Here is a 23251-nt window from a genome sequence, read left to right as displayed (position 1 = left end):
TGAGATCACACATGAGCCCGGAAACACATCCTAATGGAGATGTTTGAAACAGAAGAGTGTCTTCAGTTACGCCACCATACTAAATAGTGGGTTGCAGCGGGTTATTGTTGTACGGCGATTTGCAGAGTGGTATAGAACTGTACTTGAGCATACGGAGAGATGGATTAGTTTATAATTATTAAAGGCAAGGGCTACTACAAGACCACATTCATACATAACAACCTATAAAAACATTGCCATATCTAATCGGGAATTTCCAGTGGTTTATCGGTCAACGAAGCTAACGTCACTTTTTAATCTATCGGTCGCAGTGAGGGTTACTCTTTCACTGTGACAGAACATCTTTGGCAGAGCGGGGATTTCGCGGGAAGTAGTTGTAAATGCGCAGTTTGAAAAAACATTTGATGAACACTTTTAACATTTAATTTAACTCTTGGTGTTTGAAGCAACCATTTAAAGAGGACCAGGTAAGTAAGGGCGTTGAATGCTAACGTAACCTTCGTGGTCATATTTGGAAGCCTTAATTTTTCATTTGGCTAACCTCGCTGCTGCCTTGCTAATAATTTGCCATAACCTTCGTGATGCGTAGATAGGATCATCATGTTCTCCGATCTGAGCGCTCCAAGAGACGGCTCCTCTCTACTATGCCGCCCAGCAGAGGACCAGGCCCCCGTGTTTGAGAGGTCTTCCCCGGCCTACAGCTCCCACTCTGAGCGCTTTGGAGTCGGGGATCGCAGCTTCAATCGCCAGTATGCTCATATTTATGCAGCACGACTCATGCAGATGACACCTTTGCTCACTGAAAAAGCCCAACAAAAGTGGGGTAAGAATGCACGTGAATGTGCTCAAATTTACGGTATGTATTTAGTGTTATAAAATAAATCTGTTTTGTGTGTAGGATCGGATGTACTCGTCCGGAAACTGTGTGATCTTCAGACAGGAGAACAGTGTTGCATTGTGGGAACGTTGTTCAAGCGGATGGACTTGCAGCCATCCATTCTAAAAGAGATCAGTGAGGAGGTTAGTGCATTTCAGTTTCACTAGTTCCAACCAAGGGTTAATTGTAAGATAGTTGGGTGTGTTTTTCAGCACAACCTGCTGCCCCATCCTCCCCGAGCTAAATATGTCAGTGACACTGACGAGCTGATCCTGGAGGACGAGCTCCAGAGAATCAAACTGGAAGGCAAAATTGAGAGAGATAAGTGTGTGACAGGTGAGAGGATTGTTAGACATGGAAAAATGGACTGCATGCAAATAAGTGATAACTATTGCATGCAGGTAGCGTCATTGCAGTATTTGGAGCAGAGAGAAATGATGGCAAGTTCACGGTGGAGGACTTCTGCACAGCTGATCTTCCTTTGCAGACTGTAAGACCTGCTCTCAGCACAGATAGGTATACTGAGACACACACACACACACACACACACACACACACACATACGAAACAGTCATCCTGGTAGCTTCTAATGTCTTGTACCACAAATGTCCATCCTTTCCCTTTCCCTGTGTAGATTCGTGCTGCTGGTCTCAGGGCTCGGTCTCGGCAGTAGTCATGCTGACAGCATGCTAGGACTACAGCTGCTGGTTGACATGGTAACGGGTCAGCTCGGTGACCAGGGGGAGCAGAGTGTGGCAGCAACAATCTCAAGGGTGTTGATGGCGGGAAACCTCCTAAGTGAAAGCACACAGGATAAGGATGCCTCAACCAAGGTGAGCTGCACATATGTCCTACCCATGTAGGCTGCAGGTTGAGTAACCAGTGATCACTTCACTGTGACATGCCTATAAGCCCTTAAACGCAACACGATATACAAATGAAAACTCCTCTCTGGGAGGAATCAAGTACAATAGGCCCTGGCAGTTTAAACAGTTTGAACAACTCTGAATTCAACCAGAAAATGAGAGGAAAGTCAGGTCTAATAGTTAGACCAAGGGTGTCCAAACTTTTCCACCGAGGGTCACATACTGGAAATCAAAGGATGCCGGGGGGCACTTAAAGACAAAGCTGATTTATTTTTGAGTCTGTAGTGGTCCATTCAGTACCCAACGCATATGCACATGTTTGCATACATACATACGTTTAAATACACGAAACAAAATCAATATTATTTGAGATCATAGTAAGACTTTTTCCAGTATTCCCTCCCCTTATGTGTGGTGCAACTCAGCAAAAATGTCATTTCCTCCATATTGTATTTTTCCCCATTCAACGATTGTTGGCTGTTCATTTGACAATCATTTTTTAGTTATTGTTTTCTTACTACCAGTCAGTCATATCTGCAATAAATATATATCCCCCTTCATCTGGTATATTTCCCAAGTATATAACCACAAAAGTAGAATTGATATTGATTCTGATGATTTATCTAATTGCAGAAATAACATCTGCCAAATACGAGGAGGTGATTGAACAATTGTGTTGCATACATGCTTGTCCAGTCTTCTTCAGTTAGCTTTATATTTGCATCTTTTTCCCACCTACTGTACTTTTGACATACTGTATAGAGAGGCTGTTCCCTTCTTGTATGGAAGAATACATTGTAGAAATCATTTTTTTAATTAGTTTTGCCATAAATAATATTGACAAAGACATGCACGTATTTCCTCACTATTTTTACTATTTTTTTCAAAATAGGTTCTTAGCTGTAGGTATCTGTAAAAATCATGTTTCTCTAAATCAGGGGTCACCAACGTTTTTCCTTGTGAGAGCGACTTTTACAAAATGAAAATGGCCAAGAGCTACTCATTTTTGTAACATTTCTTTTCAGAGCTTATTTTAAACCCAAACAAAGCGAATATGCTTGTTTTACCAGAACATTAACAAAATGCTGGTGTCCACAACTCACATTTTGTATTTCAGAATGCATTTCTTTCTAGTGTTCTTTCATTATTAACTGAAAACTTGAATGAAAAGCAGGCTTGCGTGCACCTCATGTGGTCGTGGGGGGCTACCTGGTGCCCGCAGGCACCACTTTAGTGACCCCTGCTCTAAATGAGTTTCTGTAAGTTGTTGAAAGGTATTCACCACCTCCCGGGTACTTTTACCATATTTGCTGTATTTGGTTTAATTTTATTTCTACAATGTCCTGTGGGCCAATAAGAAAACAAGCTGCGGGCTGCAAATGGCCACTTTGGACATGCCTGAGTTAGCCAAAAACCCAGAACCTGAACGAAAACAGGATGAGAGGGGACTAGTCAATGCCCGCTCCCTCACCTCGATCCCTCACCTTGATCTGAAAGTGTTTTTGGTATGTTTGTACACTTTCACAAGGACATTAGTGACGATAATACAATGGTAATGACTCACGAGGACGATGGAACTAAAAAATGAATTAAATGTAAGGTTCTTCAAACTTCCTGAAACTTACATGACACTTAACTATGTTATAATTAGGGCTGGAAATCTTAGGGTATATTTTGCAGCATATTTTAACCAGAGTACAAACAGCAGCAATACTTGTACATAGAAAATTACAGTGTTTTGGTTTGGTTTAATTTTATTTGAACATGCATGCAAGTTACAATGGAATACATCACATGATTCAATTCACATCCTACCCCTCAATCCATTCCACATCTTGTGCAGTACATATTATTCACTTCCTGTATTCCATATGTGTTTTTTAATGCATAGAATAATGATGGGGTAATGTAACCTAAGTGCAACTTAAGTGTAATCAGGATTTTATTTTAGGTGTCTGACAAACAGTGACACTATTTTGAACTCATTCAGAGAAAACAACATCTCATGTCTCTCAAGTAGATCAAATCTGTTAAATAGAAGCGTAACAAAAATAAATATTTAGTGTATTATAGTAGTAGTGATGTAACCACCTAAAACAGGGGTGTCAAACTCATTTTCATTGAGGGCCACATCGCAGTTATGGCTGCCCTCAGAGGGCCACTTGTAACTGTCACTTTTTATGAATGTAAATATGAATATAACCTCATAATATTATTACACAGTTGCTCATGCATTAGATTATTATATTTTTACAAACAAATTGATGGATAACATGCTTCGAAATGAGAAGGGAAGTGAGAATGTCATGGTGACAAGCAGACATTCAAGTATTTGTTTTTGAAAAATGCTTGGAATATTTTGCTGCATGATTAGATAATACTGACGTTTAGAAGAACCGCATGCAGTACAAATTTTCTGTCAAAAGGACAGATCAAATACATTTAGAAGGGCAAAGGTGAAGTGCATCATTGACATGCATTATTCCAAGGGTTTCGCGGGCCGCATAAAATGTTGTGGCGGGCCACATCTGGCCCCCGGGCCTTGTGTTTGACACCTGTGACCTAAAAGATACAGAGACCGACCTGGATGAGGTTGAGCAGCATGAGGATGATTTTGACAGTAAAAGACGTAAACTAAACACGTTTCTTAAGTGAGCAGCACATTTAGCATTTCAATGGAGAAATCAACATTTCTCTTGCTAGACACAGTTTTCTCTTGAGAGCGTTGTGGCGAACGAGGTGCCTGTGTTTATTGTTGCCTGTGGGTGTCATATTTTCGTGAGACACATCTTAGAGCCTGTTAAGTCCTTATCCAGCTTTGTCCAATCCAAACTATTAAAGCCAAAGTGAGCCCACACGTTTGATTTCAACTATGCTGGTAGATCTCTCCGTTGAACTTCACTGCCCGAGTCTGCCGTAGTGCAGCATTTGTTTGTTTTTTTCTTCATCTGTGACTTCCGCACTATTTTATAGATTTTTTAATTTTCTCCTAGATGACAAAATGGTGACTCAACTCACTGAGCAGGAATTGTGAAAGAAGTTCATAGCGGCTATATTTTAATAAAAAGCAAAACAAAAAAAACCAAAAACAATACAAGGCGAGAGCGTATCGATAATCCATACGGTTAAATATCACGTTTAATATATTGATTTTTTTTTTTTTACACTACTAGTTACAATATTACTCATGTACTCATGTAAATGACATGCATTTAAAAGCTTTATGGTAGCCAAGTGGATATAGTGGGCATATTTTATTTCCTTTTATTTGGAGGAAACTGAATCTGAATAAACTGAAGGTCGAGCCATGAACATATTGGTTCAACCTTGGCCGATGACCTCACTTATGACCTATAGGTGGCAGTAATATCCATGGCTTGTGTGGATGACAAGTTTTACAATGATAAAACTTATATATAAAAAGCCTCTATCCCCTGTTCTGATCTGCTGGTAGTAAATGCTTACTGTGCAAACACAGCAATGCTTTAATGTGCTCTGTTGGGTTTAAGTTTGGCAGTGATAACAATGTCAACAACAGTAAATTAACTAAAAATGAATGCTACTTTGAATGTAACTTTCTGTTTTGTGCGTGAGTGAAGGCCAAATACCTGACAAAGAAGACTCAAGCTGGCAGTGTGGAGGCCATCCGCTTGTTGGATGAGCTGCTGCTACAGCTTGTGGTGAGCCTTCCTACGTCCCCTCCACCTTCTTTTAGTTACAACTCATTGTTGTGCAAATTAAGCATGAAATTGCATGTTTGTCAACAAGTGTGAGCGCAGATTAACGTCACTCCTGTCCTGCTAGACATCGGTCCCAGTGGATGTGATGCCCGGCCAGTGCGACCCCACCAACTACACGCTGCCTCAGCAGCCTCTGCACCGCTGCATGTTCCCCTTGTCCTCAGTCTACCCCACACTGCAGCTGTCCTCTAACCCGTACCAGGCCACTGTGGATGGAGTGAGGTGAGGAACAAAACACAAACATTGGTTAGACAATTGCTTCAAAGCCTTGTGTTTGCTTCCATTCAGGTTTCTGGGCACCTCGGGTCAGAATGTCAGCGACATTGAGCAGTACAGCAGCATGAACAGTCACCTGGAGATCCTGGAGGAAACACTGCGACTGCGCCACCTCGCTCCAACAGCACCGGATACCCTCGGTGAATCCTGCGCTCTGTTGCAATTTAGATCAGTGGGCCCCACATTTCTTTGCCCACGGACTGGCTCGTGTGGTGTCAAACCCCTGACATACGGTGTGCTGGCAGATCGTATAATAATCTAATGTAGTACTCTAATACTATTGTCATTTAGCTATGTATAAAACAAAGTAATTATCCAGCCATCCATCCCTTTTTATATACTGCCAGTCCTGGAGGCTATCCCAGCTGTCTTCGGCGTGAGGTGGGGTGCACCACATCAAATTAAAACCACAAACTGAATACTGTTGGGTATGGCAACGCACCTTCAGTACCATTGTGGAAAGTTCTGGGTAGTTCATATTCAATTTTAATTCGAAAATATCCCCCTGCACACAGCGCACACACAAATGGTTTGGTTTTGGCTCATTAACACGGACATGACGAGCAACATGATCGCCCAACTTTGACCCTGATGTGATATCAGTGAAATATAATTACAGTACGTAGCTATATAAAAAAAGTATATATATTTAAAAAAGTGTGTTTTCACAGTAAATGTCTTTTTATTAAAGGCACTGTTAGCAACTGGCACAGAATTACACGGTGCATGTGTGTGTTACCTGGAGCAGCAACACATTCAAAAGTTAGCGTACTTTAGGCAGCCGCGTAACTTGCAAACTGTTCCTTTTTAAAATAAAAAAAATTTAATAAATGTAATTTATTAAATAAATATTTGGAAGTTTGCCTTCAAAGGTTGATGGAGGGTGATTATGATGATGATGATGCCAAACCAGTTTCTAATCATTTCTACCCCATCTGTGTGTTTTCAGGTTGTTACCCATTTTATATGAAAGATCCATTCATCTTGGAAGAGTGTCCCCATGTTTACTTTAGTGGAAACGCCCCCGCCTTTGACTCAAAGCTTCTTACAGGTCTGTATTTGAAAATGAGCTCATTTGCTTCTGGAAAAAAGTATTTTAGTTCATCATTATAACTAGCTTCTGTGTATGTACATTATATTCATCATTCAGTTTTAAGTATACAAAAGGATTTGCCTTTTCACTGCTAATTCAGTGTATAAAACACTCTTCATCCTCTGGCATCACCAGGTCCTGATGGCCAAGAAGTCCTCTTGGTCACCGTCCCAAAGTTCAGCAGCACCCAAACAGCATGCCTTGTCAACTTACGCACTCTTGCATGTGAGCCAGTCAGTTTCTCTGCCTTTTCCGCTGGCGATGACGAGGAGAGCGAGATGAACATCAGCCACTGAGGGTTCCGTATACCATAAGACCTTTTAAAATTGGCAAGCATATTCAGTCGGTGAGACAGCATTATACAAGGTTTACTTGGTAATATGACATCTGCATCCTTTAAAGATGCGTTAGAAGTGGCTGACATTTGAAAATATATTCCTTACACATGCTGTATGTATGAGGAGCCGCTTTCAGACTTCAGTTAATGTAAAGCACAGTATTTTGTTTTGTGAAGACAGTGTAAATAATTACATCTGGTGTAAAAACAAATCTTTTTTTTAATGTGCATCTGCAATAAAATTCATGTATAAAAAGACTTAATATTGTGTCAGAGAGATCCAGCATGAACAATCCAACTGAAAAAGATGCTTAATTTTCAGTGAAGAATTTTCAAGTGTTACAGTATACAATTATTAAAGTTAAAGAAAGTTACAGACGTGACTGAAAATTGTTTTACATTAGACACAAAAGCCATGTTCAAACCAAGCAGTACAGTTTGTCACTTTGGGGCAGTACAATCTTCTTTTTGCATGTTCTTTGCAAAGAATTGGTGAAGGGCAAGGTTGGATACCAACAGATGTGATATGGTGCGCTACAATAATGGTCGGTTAGACACTTAATCGTAGCTAAATATATAAAAAATACTCTGGAATAAGTATGAATGCTCTTAGCACACAGCACCGTACTGTGATATGTTTGTTGAATTCATTGACGGGTTACACTGTGTGGCTATGATGTCACACTGTTCTCTTAGCTGTCATTGCCATCGTGCCTACAAACACGTGGTGGAAAGTAAACAACCAACCAAATTATGGCTTACTATTCTAAATTGTACAATACTGTACTGTTTGGTTGAGCCAGCTTTCTGGATTGTTGTAGTTATGAGAATATGACGCTGATGAATGCAGTGAGTGGTTTAATAGTCATCAATCTTGTACTCATAGTTGTAATCCAGGGTGGAGTCTGTGAAGGCTCCAGGCACTGACGATTGTCCCTCCCCAAATAGCCATGAGTCATACCAGGATGTGGTAATCTCTGGCGTTGTGGGAATTGTGGTAGTTGTTGGTGGTAAGGTGGTTGTCGTCGTTGTCGTTGTCGTTGTCGTTGATCTTAACCTCATTAATTTCTGCTGCCGAAGACGCCGAATACGAGCAATTTTGAGTCTCCTCTGCTGTTCCTTGCTTAGTGGTGAATTTGGTGGGTTCCCATTGTTTCCGTTAACCACTCGTCCATTGCCGTTGACAACTATGGGGGGCGGGACTCTGGTGTTGCCATGGCTGACCAGGCGGATTGGCTTGTTGCCATGGAGAGCCAGAATCTGTGGGCAAATGTCACAAAACGTCTCTTCATCTGAGTCCAAAATATACTCAGTTGTTGTGTTGTCAAATGATGACATCATTGCCTCACCTGTTTAATGCGGTCCCAGTTGGACTTGGCCAAGTTGAAGCTGCAGGTGGTCGCCCCTGCCTGGTAACCCACTACACACATTTTGGTCAGTGAGGAGAAGCCATCCGCTTTTGCCGTCACACGGTACTCGCCAGGGTTCAGCAGCCGCCAGTAGTCACCAGTTGGAGCTACAGAGCAAAACACAGGTTGGCTTCAAACACGGGGGGGATTTGGCAGTCACACGGTAAATTGTGCATTTGACCTGACCCGTGGTGACGTCATGGTTTATCCCCTCTACAGACACAGTGGCGTTTGCAATAGGGTTGCCCTGCTGATCCTTTACAATGCCTCGAATGCCACGGTGAACCTAAGCACAGCAATGAAATAACAGTTAAATGACTGATACGAGGTTGGCAGGTCAACCTACAATAAGAACGCTTAAGCAGATTACATGATCTTTATTTCCGTTTCAGTAGATTGTAAGTGTGTGTGCATCTGACCTGCTCCATAAAGATAAGCATGGCCTCTCTGTTCTTCTCCCACTCACGCTGAAGCTCACTCTCATGAGGGAACTTATCACAGCCCAGGAAAACGGACAGCTCCAAGCAGTTGGTGTGCAGGTAGCTGAAGTCATTCATGCCTGTGGAGAGAGATATGCCTTAAAGCCACAGAGCTTGAGTGCTTTGGGCATATCATAGAGGGGTCCAGTAAAGAGCCAATGAACCTACTGGTCTCTACTCACTTCCGGTGACTGGCTTCCATTTGGCCCGGTTGATGATGCCATGTGCTCCTGAAGTGATGTCTCCATGGCAGGACCCGTGGTAGTTATGTGTCATGGTCAGATGTGTGGAGGCGTAGGACACGGCCAACCATCTGAAGAGGGATTCATCTGGGATCTCTCTTTGCTCATCTTCGGGCTCAGCGTAATGGTAGCCACCACTTCTCTCTCTGTCGTCCTCTTCTTCCTCCCTATGACCATAACCCTGGTTGTAGCTGGGATCATAGCCATGCTCGTATCCTTGGTTGTGGTCATAGCCGTGTCCATGATCGTAACCTTGATCGTAGCCGTGACCGTGATCGTAGCCGTGACCGCGATCGTAGCCGTGACCGCGATCGTAGCCGTGATCGCGATCGTAGCTCTGGCTGTGATCGTAGCCGTGACCCCTCCACTCCTCATGCTCTGGATATCCTCTGTCTCTCCAGTCTTGTTCCGGCTCCTCACGGTATCCGTGTCCCCATTCTGTCACATCAAAGCCCTCTTCTTCATACCTGCGTGAAAGAATTTAAATAAGGAGGACTGATTCAGGACAAAAAAAGTTGTATGAGCAAGAGGCGTAAGGTCATACTGTCTCTTCTTGCGGCTGTGCGGCTTGTTCTCAGCAGGCTTGTTGACACGTAAACTGTCATAAGGATACGCCACAAATGACTCGCCACCCTGAAAGTTTGCGCCCAGCACAAACGGGTGGCTTTCCATCCAGGAGATGATGGACCTGGTTTCTACAGCAATCTGGGCTCAAACAGAAGGACCCAAACACACACACCAGTGACGTGTTTATATCAGGACACTACCTCCATGTAGAAGGAAACCACGACGCCTTACCGAGCTGTTGGACACAAAGTGTTCAGGAATAGCAATATGGTGGTTGGGGGCTAGTTTGGGCACCATGCCCCTTTCTTCGGTATCCCAAAGGATGCTGTTCAGATCAGGAAAATTCTGGAAAATGTCAAATCCCAGGTTGGTAAAGTGACCAGTGGTCCATCCACTCAACTCTGAGCCCTGCAAGGAGGAGAAAGAAGTGGGGCGCATGCAGCCAAATTACTCACCACTCACATTTCCTCATCCTTTTTAAGATGTATTTTTCAAACTCACAGCTTCAAATGCTTCTTCATGTCCATCAGGGTTGAGCGAGGGCACCAAGTGGATGCGTATTCCGTCCACCAGCCGCTGAGCTCGAGGGTTGCGGTCCCTGTATTCCTTGCACAGGTACTGCATGAGAAGCAGTATCATTTCCCGGCCCACTGCCTCGTTACCATGGAGGCCTGCTGTGAAGCGGAACTCTGGCTCACCTGCAGAGATTGCCAAACAAGACTGTATAGTGTTTTATCAACAATAAACGGATTGGTGATAATCTGTACGAACAGGAAACAAAAGGGAGCACCATAGATTTAACCTGATATGTTGGTTTCGTAACTTGTAACTCTAGTGTCTTACACAGTCTCACCTATTTCATGCTCTGTGGGATTGCCAGAGATCACCATGGCCATGATGTCCAGTCCTTTGGAGCTCCTGCCCAGGCTGTAGACGCTGGTGATGTTAGGACACTCTTCGTGCACTGACTTCATTAGCTGAACAGAAAATAAAAAGCCATGCTCAGCAGGCTCAATGTTGTATGTTTTTATTTCACTGAAAAAGATACTCACTGCCGCCATTTCTGAGTAGCTGTGATGCTTAAACTGCAGGTAATCTACTGGAGTGACTTCATTTTGCCTGTATTGGACAACATCTGGGTCTGCTTGTGACAGGGTTATGTATGTTATGTGTACTATATATCCTTGTATATGCTTCCCTTTGTGTGTGAGTCTCACCAGGCAAGGGGCAGCCTAGAATCTCCAGTCTCATACACAGAGTACCGTTCCAGCTTTGAGGGATGATTCTGATGTAACGGGCCACTACTGGCTCTGCCAGCTGGTTCATGACTGGAGTGTCCTTGTCACTGTTTCCAAAGAACAGCTGTACAGAGAAGAAGAGGGAGAACATAAAGCGGAAGCGCTCTGGAGAGTCGCATCCTTTTAGGCGAGCTCACCCAGTCGGCATATCCATCGTGGATGGTGGTCCACTCTCTGCTGTCATTGCTGAAAGCCAGGAAGTATGATGTCACAAAGTCACTCCTGCAATGACACAAGGGAAGTTTTTCAATTCAAGGAGACACAATGGGAGACATGCGTGTTTTCATGCGTTATTTGTGTCTTACTCATTCAGGGAGTCCCGACCCTGAGTTATGATTGCAGTGAACTCGGTCTCCCTGCGAGTGTCAATCTCAAACCAGTGGACTTTGTCCTCTGTGTTGGCGCACCATGCTCCACCTCGAGCGTTATCTTCATCATCAGAGCCCTAGAGGCCAAGAAACAGGTCACATTACGACAGCCGTGGTAATAAAACACAGAAGAAAATAAAAAGCATTCTCATTACTAAACTACAAGTATTACAAACTGTAACTAATACCGTGTGTCAGGGGTGTCCAAACCTTCCCCAAAGAGGGACACATACTGAAAAATGAAAGGCTGTAAGTGTCATATTGTATAACCCAACACATGCTAAGAAGCATTTTTTTCCATTTTTGCTGTTTTCTTTTAAACTTTTTTCAAATATTTCTTCTTAAATTATCATTATAAATGTTCTTTTTATTATTATTATTAAAAATAATAGTATTGCATCTTGTTAGATTAAGAGTGCAGGTGTGTTACACTCAAGTGTATTGCAATTAGTTTTTTACTTGATATTCCTTGATGTCAAAAGTACAAAATGTCACTTGCATAAGTGTAACCACAGCAAAAAGTTTCCCAGTGTGCTAGAAAATATCCACTTATTGAGTCTGCCGTTACTTCTTTTGCAGCATGTGTCTCGATGACTGGGCGGCTAGAGTGTGTTTCCAGACGTCAGTGTGTGTAAGTGATGCCTGTGCTGGTGTGTTCGGCCTGATTGATGCGTACCTGCATGTTGAGGCGTGCCCTCTGAGGGGCAAAACCATACTGAGACATAGAGGAAGCGGAAAGCTGATCTGCCTCAATCCTATGGGACTCCATGCCCAGGGGAGGACATTCTGACACACACAACACAGGAAAGAATTGTCATATGTGAAAAAGCAAAGCCTCCGAGATGTTTTCCAGATTGTGGACAGCCTTTGACTTACTCTTGGGCTCTTTGTACACACGTGGTCTGTTCCTGGCACGCTCCTCAGCCTCCTTCAGTCTCTGTGCTCTCTCTGGCAGAGGTCAGAAAAACAGTCTTTATGCAAAATAAATTCACCATTGGCTCCTAAACGTCCCCTGTCTTTCGTAATCCAGAATCCATCATGGGAAGTCATTATTGTTGCAAGTTATCCATCCCAAAAATCCTCATGAGGAGAAGAAAGCGCTTGAAATAACAATAGGAATCTTGAATACACTCCCAGTTCTAGTGTGCTGTGGTGACACTTACATCATTGACATTATTATTAATCCTCCTCCTTCCTGAACATGTTAGAATAGGGTTTTTCACGGGAATTTTTTTATTATTGTTCTGTTTTCTGTTGCCCTTATTAATGCACTATAGTTACTAACTTGGATGATAAAAATAATATTTAACAATAACAATTGTATTTTTTTTCATTAGTAATTTCTCACACTTTATCCTAATAGTGTCCCCAATGAGCTGGAGACAATCCCAGCTGACAGGGCTATGTTTTTATATAACAATAATAATAATAATAATCCATTAGATTTATTATAAGCACCTTCCACAACACACATAAACATCTTACATGGGTTAAAATGACCAAATGTCTATTACCACAGAGTGAACATTTAGAATTTCTTCATTAAGAAAAAGAAGGTTCATTAAGAATTGATGCATTGCGTAAAACTGTTAATTATTTGCCTTTTCAAAACAGTGTGCACTACTGGCTGCAACCAGCAGAGGTGCTGTTGATTCAGTCTGTTGCAGTCTTGAAAAAAATAACATGATGCCAGCTATGGAAAAGTACACTATGGCACAATCCCAATTAATCTAATCAACAAATATCAGTAATCAGGGCAGAATTCTATTGTATTATATCTATTATATTATTTTATTTTCTAAAATTTGCCATAAAATTTTATGTAAAGCGCCTATCTATTTTCCCTCTTTCCTTTTTTTGAAAACCAGATTTTATTCTTCTTTATCCTTTCTTGGTGCAGCTACTGAGCACGGTCAGCAGCAGTGACTGCTCTCAGAGAGGACCAAACCATTTCATGCACATATAGGGGGTTGGCCAGTCAATATGGGTGTTTACTTTTTGGTCAACGTGCATATTTAACTTGTACTGCCAAAAACAAGTTAAAAACAGAGATTGTTCTCAACCCAGGCAGCAAAATCATATTAAAATATTTACCTACTTTTTTGGGGGCCTCATCAGTCAGTGGCCCTTGGAGTCGTCCTAACCTTTCCCCTCCCCATGATTACGCATCCTTTTTTTTTCTTTCATGCCTCAGGCTGACTTGGTGCTCTATGCCTCATGGCAGAGATGCACATCCTTTGCGCTTTTGCCGAGAATGTGCCCACTAATGCAAAATGGGAGCCCATATGGATCGTGTGGCCCTAAGCACAGCATGTATTCTGCGTGTAGGGAGGGGCGCCACTGTCAATAGTCAATTTAAGGGTACATAAAATAGTAAACAACACTCAATCAAGGAAATGTGGTGGAATTGCCATCATGTGTGTCAATTTGTTGTTGTTGCGTTAATGGTAAAAATATTAGTGTAGATACACATAAGAATTACTGCCAAGTGAGCTAATATTGCTGACTTATCAAAAGCCACCAAACCACCATCTAAGCTCAGCGCACTCCGATGTCATGTGGTGAGCTAGTGAGGAAGGCTTTTGGTATTGTAGTGCACATTTGCATAGCGGGAAATCACATCTGTCTTCTCTTACGTGCGAAATGTGATCCAGTGGGAGGGAACATGCTGTTATCTGTTATTACTTTTGCACTTATGTCGTAGGCCACGTTCACTCTGGCAAGCACACTATCATATGTAATGTCGTCCGGCATGGTGGTGCAGCACGCTGATTAATCTTTTTTTTTTTAAAGGATTTAGAATGAAATAAAAGTTCCCAGCTTTGCTGTCTTACCCCTGTCTTCCCTCTCTCTTTCTTTGCGTGCTCTCTCTCGTTCTTTCTCCATCCATTTGTCATCAGTTTCACCTTCTTTCCTCCCTGCAGACAATAAGAAAATGGAGGATAATTAGGTTTTGTATGGCTGTGTATGCCATTAGGCGTTGCAAACTGTAAAGGAAGGGTGACACCATTTAAACCCATTTGGAAAGTTGCTGTCTAGACTTGACGTGAAACACTTGGTTATGGAAAGTGTGTGTGTGTGTGTGTGTGTGTGTGTGTGTGTTCACATACTCATTCCGTATTCGTCGTACTCATCATACCATGTCTCCTCAAAAGGTGGATCACTTGTAGGCTCCTCTGCATAAAAAAACAAAGTGGTAAACATGGCGTTTATGGGATGGCACGGTTTATTTTGCTGTGTTTTACGGGATGGTGCTATCTGTTCGTAACAATGTAGACACCATCCAAGCCATTTCAGAGTTCAATCTTCCATTTCATTTTACAGGAATGATAACAAAGTTTCGATCTGACCGCAGACTTAAGAAAGCCCCAACAAAAAACACACCACCATGGAAAGTTTGCGCTGTGAAGTGTGCACCCACCCCCTCCTGTCTGGAAAGTAGGACAGACTCACTATAATGTTATTCCCATGTGCTGAATTAGTCATTATTTCTCACATGCTCTCATCCTTGCAGCACAGATGGAGGAGGTGTTGGATACATTTGCATGGACAGTCTCCTTGTGCGTCTAATTATAACGCGGACGTGCTGATTGACGAGCTTCATCTCACTTCACCTCTTGCGTGTTTGAGTGACAGCAGTTACCTGTGAGAGTTTCTACTTTGATCTCTGGGCTGACTTCTTCGCCATCTGGGAATGGAACTTTTTCTGGCACCTCGACTGCATCGAGAAAAGATTAGGTCAGGAATTAATCACGTCCAAGAAGCTCTTGCAAAACAAGAGTAGAGTTATATATTGAATTGGAACAACTAGTTTAGTTTTCATGTACTGAGTAGTGATATACTAATCTCCCAAATACTTGCACATACATATCATTAAAAATTGCAACTAAGTATACACTTGAATTATATCCAGAGAAAACTGGCATATCTGAACTTTTCCCCACACATTTTGTCATATTAGAGTTGCAACAGCACATATTAGACACACTCAGACAACAGTAGCAGTCATGATCATAATAGATTACAGTTGTAAAAGTCATATATTTACTGTACAATATAAAGGGATCTTATAGTCTACTCAGGATACCCGGTGTAGAGTCATAGTACCGTCAAACCTTGGTTTTCATACACCCCAGTTTTCATATGATTCGTTGTTTGTTGAAAATGTTTGCCAAAATGTTGTCTCAGTTTTTGTCTTGCATTTAATAAACTAGCCCGTTTGCTAGGAATGAGCGAGTACACTACTATCTGTATCTGTATCTGTATCTGTATCTGTATCTGTATCTGTATCTGTTCACCCATCTAAAGGATCTGTATCCCTATCTGTACTCGGAGTGGGCGTGGTTTAACCGGAAATGGGTGGGGCTTAAATCTGTCCATTATTTTAAGTCTGAAATTGACATGGATTGATCAGAAGTTGCTATATTTATTGTTTATTATTCAGCTATATGTGTACTGTGTACGTGTGCAAGTGATATGTAAGACTATCATTTAATTATTTTTTGATGATCTGTGTGAAGTTGGTGATTCATGCAAACATCCAGTGATGGCAAACAGGAAAATAATCTGTCAGACTTGTTCACGGTAGTTTTCTCAAAAGCACTGCGTTCAGTACTATGAGCAAAGTTTTCCAACTGACTTTATATCACCAGCCAAATTACAAGCAAGCAGATTAAAAAAAACAACACTGGCAGTGCCCGACGCAACACGAGCCGTTTACAGCTCTGTCTGGGCAAATGCACTGCATATTCCTCTCTCTGGCTGTAGGGAGTCTGTCTGGGGAGGGGTGGTCGCTGTGTGTGACTGGCCTATCACAGAGCGTGGAGAGTGAATACATAAGTAGTGACCCAAAGAGGATTTTCCGTCATCACGATTACGGATAATGACGAGCTGTACTCGTTTCACGCTCGTACTCGCCAAAAAGGCATTATCCGTAACGGGTACTTGTCTAAAACGAGTATCCGGCTCATCGTTACCATTTACCCTGTACTGTGTTGTTGCGTGAAATGAAGCTCTCAAACAAACGTTAATTGGATTTACATTACAGTTGAACCTTGGTTAGCGTTGAGGAAAAGGCTTCTTGAGATGTCTTGAGACGTCCAAAGAGCTTCGTCACCGAGCTCAGTTCGCTGACGAAGGAGGAGCGAAACGTCCGACACCTTCTTCACAGAAGTACAGATGACGTCTCAAGAAGCCTTTTGGACAACTCCAACTCCAACTCGACAACTCCTGTACGACTGAGAGCCGACACAGACGCTTTGTTCTTGAAAGGCCGACTCTAACCAAAACGGTTGCTAACCAAATAAATTCTTCCCATAAGAATGAATGTAAATCCAATAAATTTGTTACAATATATTGATAAAGATGGTGAGAAACACCATTTTGAATTCAAGAAATAACTCATGACAAAACAGGAAGATGGTGTCCGTGCGGTGTCTTGCTGCCACATCATGTCTTTGGGAACAGTCAGTGAAGGCCTTCACTGAAGGTGAAAATAACCTTAAATGTTCATTCATCATTTACTGTATATGCATTTACATTTGTTTTATGACTGTGCAACTATCATTGTAAAACTATAAAAACATGTTTGTATAACATTCAGCCACTGATAACATCATAGACGGGCGACGTCCCGGTTGCCTTTTTGTTAGCAAGCTATGCTTAACACGGACGTTTGAGATAAAAATACATTAAGAACACAATTGGACTCACGCAGTGTATTGCTAACACAACAAAATGTGCGCCACATTGCCTGCTAACCGGAAAATGTACTTAAACAAAGGGAAAATGTTGGTGTAAAGTTAACTGACAAACACGCTAACCGGGGTGGACGCTAACCGAGGTTCCACTGTATTTCATATGGGAAAAATTGGCTCGGTTTCAGTTTTCGTCTGATTTTTTGGAACAAATTAATAACATAAAGATACCACTGTAAGCCTACTACTTGATGTAAATTTAGGATTTATACTTCAACTCTACTGGAGTTTTCTTTGTAAATAATGTGAATGCTAATGAATAATAACACTACTGCAGTGAAAATAATGGAAAACATGCTGTAAAACAAACAGGTGACATCCAAGCATATCAGTTCAGTCAACTCACACACAAACTAGGGTTCATTGACCAAACCTCCAGGTTAACCCTTTATAAGGCACCGATAGTCACAAGAAGGAAATGCTATTTGAATCTACTTTTATTTTACGATATTCAATTTTAATTTTTCAATTTATTTTCTTCGCAGGTCGGCCGGGATAAGTTACATCATTCTACTGCGGTATACTGAGGCGTGTGGGGTGCATTTCAAGTGTCTTTGACCAGATATGGTTCTTATTGCTTACAAGTTTGAATGTCAATGTACAGAAAGGTGGATGTGACAACTATTCAGTTTGATCTCACATTCTTCCCCTGAAGGGCTAACTTATCACTATGCACATCCTCAATGTAGACATGCATGTACACGATACTGGAGTGCAGATAATTGGAAAGCCAGTCAGGGTTTGGTGTTCAAGTGCACATTTAAAGCATCCACCTGTTTACTATACTGTAGGGTCGGGGACAAAGACACACCCTAAAATAAATCAAATAATTGACACAACCATCTACCTGCACTTAACTTACAGGTAAACTACTGTAGCGTATAGAGGTTTTTTGGTCCATATTTGAAAATGATAGTCCTGACTGCTACAGTCTATAACCCCCTGCATTCACACCCTGCAAACCTCTTAGGGATGGATCCTGGTAATGTTTACAGAGCCATTCTTTAGTCACTAATAGCTGTTAAAAGTACAGTATATGAAGGGAAGACTCCACCCTTCTTTAAATCGAGCCTTCTTATTAATCAACAGTAAAGTTCAATGGCTTAGAAGTACAGTAAGTGATGCCAACAACAGTACCCTTCATTTTGTTGTCAACAATGTACTTGTAAGGTTCCGTGTTTCACTACTTTGACAACCTTGCTCCACAAACATATACAAAGTGCAATCATCTGCCAAATCAAACGAGAATCAAGAAGAAAGAAAACATAAGACATACATGTGGCATCCCAGTAATCACCGTCATCTGTCGCAGTCTTCCCATCAACCTTCGTGGCAGCGGATGTTGGATCCACTTCTTTCCAGTAGATGTCATAGTCATCGGTCTCTGGAGGGGATGGGTCTTTGTCCTCTGGTTTCCAGTACTCTTCATCTATATCGGTCACTGGAGGGGATGGGTCTTTGTCTTCCGGTTTCCAGTATTCTTCTTCAGTGTCCGTCACTGAAGTGTATGGGTCTTTCTCCACCGGTTTCCAGTACTCTTCATCTGTGTCCGTCACTGGAGTGTAGGGATCTTTCTCGTCTGGTTTCCAGTACTCTTCATCTGTGTCCGTCACTGGAGTGTAGGGATCTTTCTCGTCTGGTTTCCAGGACTCTTCATCTGTGTCCGTCACGGGATTGTATGGGTCTTTCTCTTCTGGTTTCCAATACTCTTTGTCAGTGTCTGTCTCTGGAGGTGATGTTTCTTTCTCCACTGGTTTCCAGTCGACATTGTAATCTTCTGTCACTGAAGCGACTGGATCTTCCTCTTCTGGCTTCCAGTAGTCATATGGAGAATCTGTGATCTCTGACTCTGGCTTTGATGGAGTAGGATCAGCATCCCAGTAGTCTTCATCCGGTTTCCAGTAATCGCTGTCTGACAGGAGAAAACATGGAGAGGCTTGTCTATATGATATACATAATATATTGTCTAAAATATTAAAATATATTGTTGAAAATTTATGAGAAAAAAGTTGTAAATTTAGGAAAATAAAGTTGTAAATTTACGAGAAAAAAGTCGTAATATTAACATTGCCCGAGGCCAAAGGTCCCCTTTTCATAGCAGTGTCAGGCAATGCCTGTTATGAGGGTGTATTCAAATAATCAGAGATTTTGAGAATAAAGTCGTAAACAACAAACAACAACAAAAAACTCGTAATATTATGAGAGTAAAGTCATACATTTATGACAAAAATCATGTGTCTTTATGCTACAGGCATTGCCTGAGACAGCTATGAAAAGGGAGGACTTATGTGAACTTTGGCTGTGGGCACGTGGAGGGGATGGGGTAGGGAAGGCGTAAGTGAGAAGGGCTAGACATGCTAATGTAAATGCTAAATGCTCAACTGCTCTGTTTTGCTGCCACGTTATAAAAAAAAAGCTTGCCTGACACGATGACACGTAATATTACGACTTTACTGTTGTAAATTTACGACTTTATTTTCCTAATGTTACGACTTTTTTCTTGTAAATTTACGACTTCATTCTCGTAAATTAATAACTTTATTCTTGTAAATTTCCAGCTTTATTCTCATAAATTTATGACTATATTCTCAAAATCCCAGATTTTTTTTTTTTCCTTGTGGCCCGAATACTCCGTTGCACAATATAAACAAGGTCGTTAGTGGTGACTCTTCATTTGCTGCTTGAGTACTTTTTGTGTATCATCAGATGAGAAACCCAAAACCACAAATTATGTCTGAATAAAACATGCATATCCATTCATTTGATATACTGCTTCTCCTGCTAGTGGCTGGCAAGTTTAATGTCAAGCGCACACCAGCTACATAAAAATTTCGCTATATGAACCACGACACAACACTACCAATGGAAAAAATGTGCACATGCATACCATTGGGAGTTCAAAGTGATTTCAAAAGGTCCAAATTCACCCCTATTTTCCCCAAATTCCTGGTAAAAGTACACAGTACCTCACATAAGTGAGCATACCCCTCACGATATTTTATATCTTTTCATGGAATAACACTGCACAAATGACAGTTTGGGTTTTTTGACTTGTGCATTTTTAAGAACGCACATTTGTAGTGCAAACCCTTGTACCCTTAACAGTCCTGCTTTTGTAGCCTTGACACTTCACCCTTTGGCAACTTACGCACATCTTCCAGTATGTCTTACAAACAGTTCTAATAACTGTTAGACTTGTTGTCTTGTTGTGTCCTCTAATTATCCCCTTCACATATCTTCAATAGTCCGGTTTAGTTCAAATCAGAATAATGTTATTGATGTTTAGATCTGGATGGTGTTAACTTACCAATGTCGGGGTAAGCGTAGTCCGTGTAAGGCTCTGGCTCTGTGGGCGCTTCAGTCGGGGGAGCTGAAGGCAGCACAGACACAAAGTCAACAGCCTTGACATTTACACACTTCCAAGTACAAACTTGTCTCCTGCAGTCTCACCTGTTGTGGTGGGTGGAAGCGTTGTGGTCGTTGTTGTTTGTCTGTCCTTCTTCCTCCCCTTCTTGTCACTTTTGGGCTTCTTGGTGGCATAAGGGTCTTTAGGCTCTTTGTTCTTTTTCTTGTCCTTTTTCTTCTTTTTGCCCTCCTCCGGTGCTCTCTTCACTCGCCCTAAATTCCCTGTTTATATACAGTGGAACCTTGGTTAGTGTCATTAATTCTTTCCAGAAGGCCAAAAATGTTAACACAAAACACGTTTTTATAGTTTTACATGCCAAAACTATTTGAAATGCATATCAATACATGTAAATGATGACTGAAAGAGATAAATGAACATTTAAGGTTGCTTTTACCTTCCTTGAAGACATAACTGTTCCCAAAAACATGATGTAGCAGCAAGATCGAAATCGACACCACCTTCCTGTTTTGTCATGAGTTACTCACTCAGTGACCCAACATGGAACCAAACAAAGTTGCAATTTTGATAAAAAAAAGGTGAGAAACACTATTGAATTCAAAAACTAACTCATGACAAAACATGAAGGTGGTGTCCATGTTGATCTCGCTGCTTCATCGTGTCTTCGGGAACAGATCTGTTTTCAATGAAGTTAAAAGTAATATAATAATACACATTTATCCCTTTCATTCATCATTTATATGCATTTAGAATTGTTCTATATACATAAAACTATAATTGTAAGACTAATATAACATGTTTTGTGTTAACATTTTCGAATCAATCGCTGATGACATCATAGACGAGAGGCAAAGCTAACTTCTGGTTCCCGTTCCCATGAACGAGCAAGCTAATAGGATGCAAACAAGGATGTCTTGTGTTAAAAATACATGACAAGATGCGTTCCATGTTGTACGCTAACCTGAGAATGTATGCAAACCGAGGCAAAAGTTTTGGCGTAAATTTTCCATGTTAACCGGGGTGTACGCTAACAGAGGTTCCACTGCATATGAATATATCGTTTTCATTATGTAACTAATTGAGAGACTAAACAGACGCCAAAGGAATAGTCTAATTCAATCCTTCATGGGAATTAGACTCATTAGAATCATTTCTTTTCAACAATGTTAAAATAGAACTCTAAACAGCTACAGCCATTTCAGTGTAAAGGTTCATCACTGTTTGCACTGGTGGCTGGATGGGGTCTTCAGACAGTTCCCTGGAAACATTTTCCATGAAGCACACAGTTTTTAATCACAAAAATCCCTCCAGTTTTTCAATAAACACATCACCAGCACCTTGGTGACATCCTTCCCGCTGAAAGGTACACCCATTAGTGGGATACATTAAGCACCTACTTGGGACTGATGCGTATTACATGTGGCTGACGTTATCCCCTTTCTTCTTCCATCCTGCGCTGTGAGTATTTAGCAACAGCAACAGGAACTTAAATCTGTAAGATAGTCTTCTTCTCTTGTCCAATCTGAGCCAAAGAAATTCACCCATCTTTTTCACTTTTCAAAGTGTCTAAGTCCAGACACTATAAACTTCACAACTGATACACATTTTGCATATACCTGTACATGCAAAAATTGGCGTATGCCAGCCACGCCCACCGATGTGATGTAGGACAGAGAGCCAGCCAGCAGGAAATTTCACAAGTGAGTCATTACTCTGTATTGAATATAAAATCTGTATTGAGAGGATACACTTTCAAAGTTACTGACCTGCCTCTGCTGTGGCCTCACTGCCGGTGCTCTCCCCTCGGCCTACCTCACTTTGACGCTCATCCTGAAGCAGATCTCCTTCTCCCTTGTCTCCGTTGCCCTGCAAGAGGGAAACGATCCCCCCGGCGCTCTCCCCTTGCCTGGGGGTCAGCAGGCAGCAGAGGGCCAGCAGAGCCACAGACACAAGCACAGTCTGACTCCTCATGCTGGCAGCAGAAATCCTTTGAGTTTGCTTTGGAGTTCCTCCAATCACAATCTTGATGCAGCGTATCACAAGTTTTATATGAAAGCTTTTCTTCTTGTGTGTCCTGATCCAGCAGAGGAGCCCCAGTGTCGGTCAGGCTCAGACTGGGCTAGACCCAGCAAGAGTGGGAGGGGGGTGTAGGGATGGACGGGGGGTGAAGGAGGCGGCTTAAGCAGAGACACTGGTGAGTTAGACCGTAAAGCGAATGAAAAGCTTCTGCTTCTAACTGCCTGCAGTTTTGGTCTGCTGGAAAAACCACGAGTGACCACAGGAGTCACTTGAATGACGAGTCACAACAGGTGCAGGGCGAGGGTTGGGGCGAGGGTTGGGGCGGCAGGCAAGGCTGCGTTTTAGGATGACGCTTTTTTTGGATTCAACCATGGAGAGCAGTCACCCAACAGAGAGGACTGACTTGTGGGTCATTGAATTCCACAGGAGGAAGGGGAGAATTGAGGGAGAGGGAGAAGCATTAAGTGGGATGATAGGGGAGTGTGTTTGTGCGTGTGTGTGTGTGTGCGTGTGTGTGTGTGTGTGTGTTTTAACAAAACCATAAATCAGCAAACATCAGA

At 41.9% G+C, this 23251-nt stretch overlaps 2 protein-coding genes across 3 annotated transcripts; one reads left to right on the top strand and one right to left on the bottom strand.

Moving 5' to 3' along the window:
• On the top strand, nt 1-7784 carry pold2 (polymerase (DNA directed), delta 2, regulatory subunit). Its single transcript, XM_054772725.1, has 11 exons — nt 1-467; nt 590-823; nt 899-1020; nt 1090-1213; nt 1279-1393; nt 1512-1710; nt 5343-5423; nt 5548-5705; nt 5772-5899; nt 6709-6810; nt 6988-7784. Exons 2-11 carry the CDS (start codon nt 601-603, stop codon nt 7146-7148), a joined length of 1413 nt encoding a protein of 470 aa, XP_054628700.1. The 5' UTR covers nt 1-467; nt 590-600; the 3' UTR covers nt 7149-7784.
• On the bottom strand, nt 7401-22913 carry aebp1b (AE binding protein 1b). 2 transcript variants are annotated; one of them, XM_054772724.1, is made up of 22 exons: nt 22439-22913; nt 20759-20935; nt 20616-20678; nt 18606-19220; nt 15196-15270; nt 14663-14728; nt 14387-14470; nt 12429-12500; nt 12229-12338; nt 11490-11629; nt 11322-11406; nt 11104-11248; nt 10939-11027; nt 10740-10863; nt 10388-10584; nt 10118-10294; nt 9864-10024; nt 9260-9786; nt 9018-9157; nt 8785-8884; nt 8539-8705; nt 7401-8449 (listed from the first exon to the last, which is right to left on the bottom strand). In XM_054772724.1, the coding sequence occupies exons 1-22, from the start codon at nt 22641-22643 to the stop codon at nt 8048-8050; spliced, it is 3921 nt and encodes a 1306-aa protein (XP_054628699.1). In that variant the 5' UTR covers nt 22644-22913; the 3' UTR covers nt 7401-8047. The 2 variants fall into 2 exon arrangements, with proteins under 2 accessions (XP_054628699.1, XP_054628698.1); XM_054772723.1 differs by having other exon boundaries at nt 18585-19220; nt 22439-22910.
• Between the last annotated feature and the right edge of the window lie 338 nt (nt 22914-23251).

Source organism: Dunckerocampus dactyliophorus, chromosome 4, assembly GCF_027744805.1.
Source record: "Dunckerocampus dactyliophorus isolate RoL2022-P2 chromosome 4, RoL_Ddac_1.1, whole genome shotgun sequence".
In the NCBI taxonomy this organism is placed as follows: domain Eukaryota; kingdom Metazoa; phylum Chordata; class Actinopteri; order Syngnathiformes; family Syngnathidae; genus Dunckerocampus; species Dunckerocampus dactyliophorus.
Note: the sequence above shows the minus strand (reverse complement) of the source record. Positions and strands in the feature narration are given on the sequence as shown.

Bases quoted from the DNA above. Each gene is read 5' to 3' on its own strand.
- pold2 (XM_054772725.1), top strand. From the start codon at position 601: ATGTTCTCCGATCTGAGCGCTCCAAGAGACGGCTCCTCTCTACTATGC. The intron at 1,021-1,089 runs GTTAGTGCATTT...TGTGTTTTTCAG, and splicing joins TAAAAGAGATCAGTGAGGAG to CACAACCTGCTGCCCCATCC. The intron at 6,811-6,987 runs GTCTGTATTTGA...TGGCATCACCAG, and splicing joins TGACTCAAAGCTTCTTACAG to GTCCTGATGGCCAAGAAGTC.
- aebp1b (XM_054772723.1), bottom strand. From the start codon at position 22,643: ATGAGGAGTCAGACTGTGCTTGTGTCTGTGGCTCTGCTGGCCCTCTGC. The intron at 14,471-14,662 runs GTATGTGAACAC...TATTGTCTGCAG, and splicing joins GTACGACGAATACGGAATGA to GGAGGAAAGAAGGTGAAACT. The intron at 11,249-11,321 runs GTGAGCTCGCCT...TTCTCTGTACAG, and splicing joins ACGATGGATATGCCGACTGG to CTGTTCTTTGGAAACAGTGA.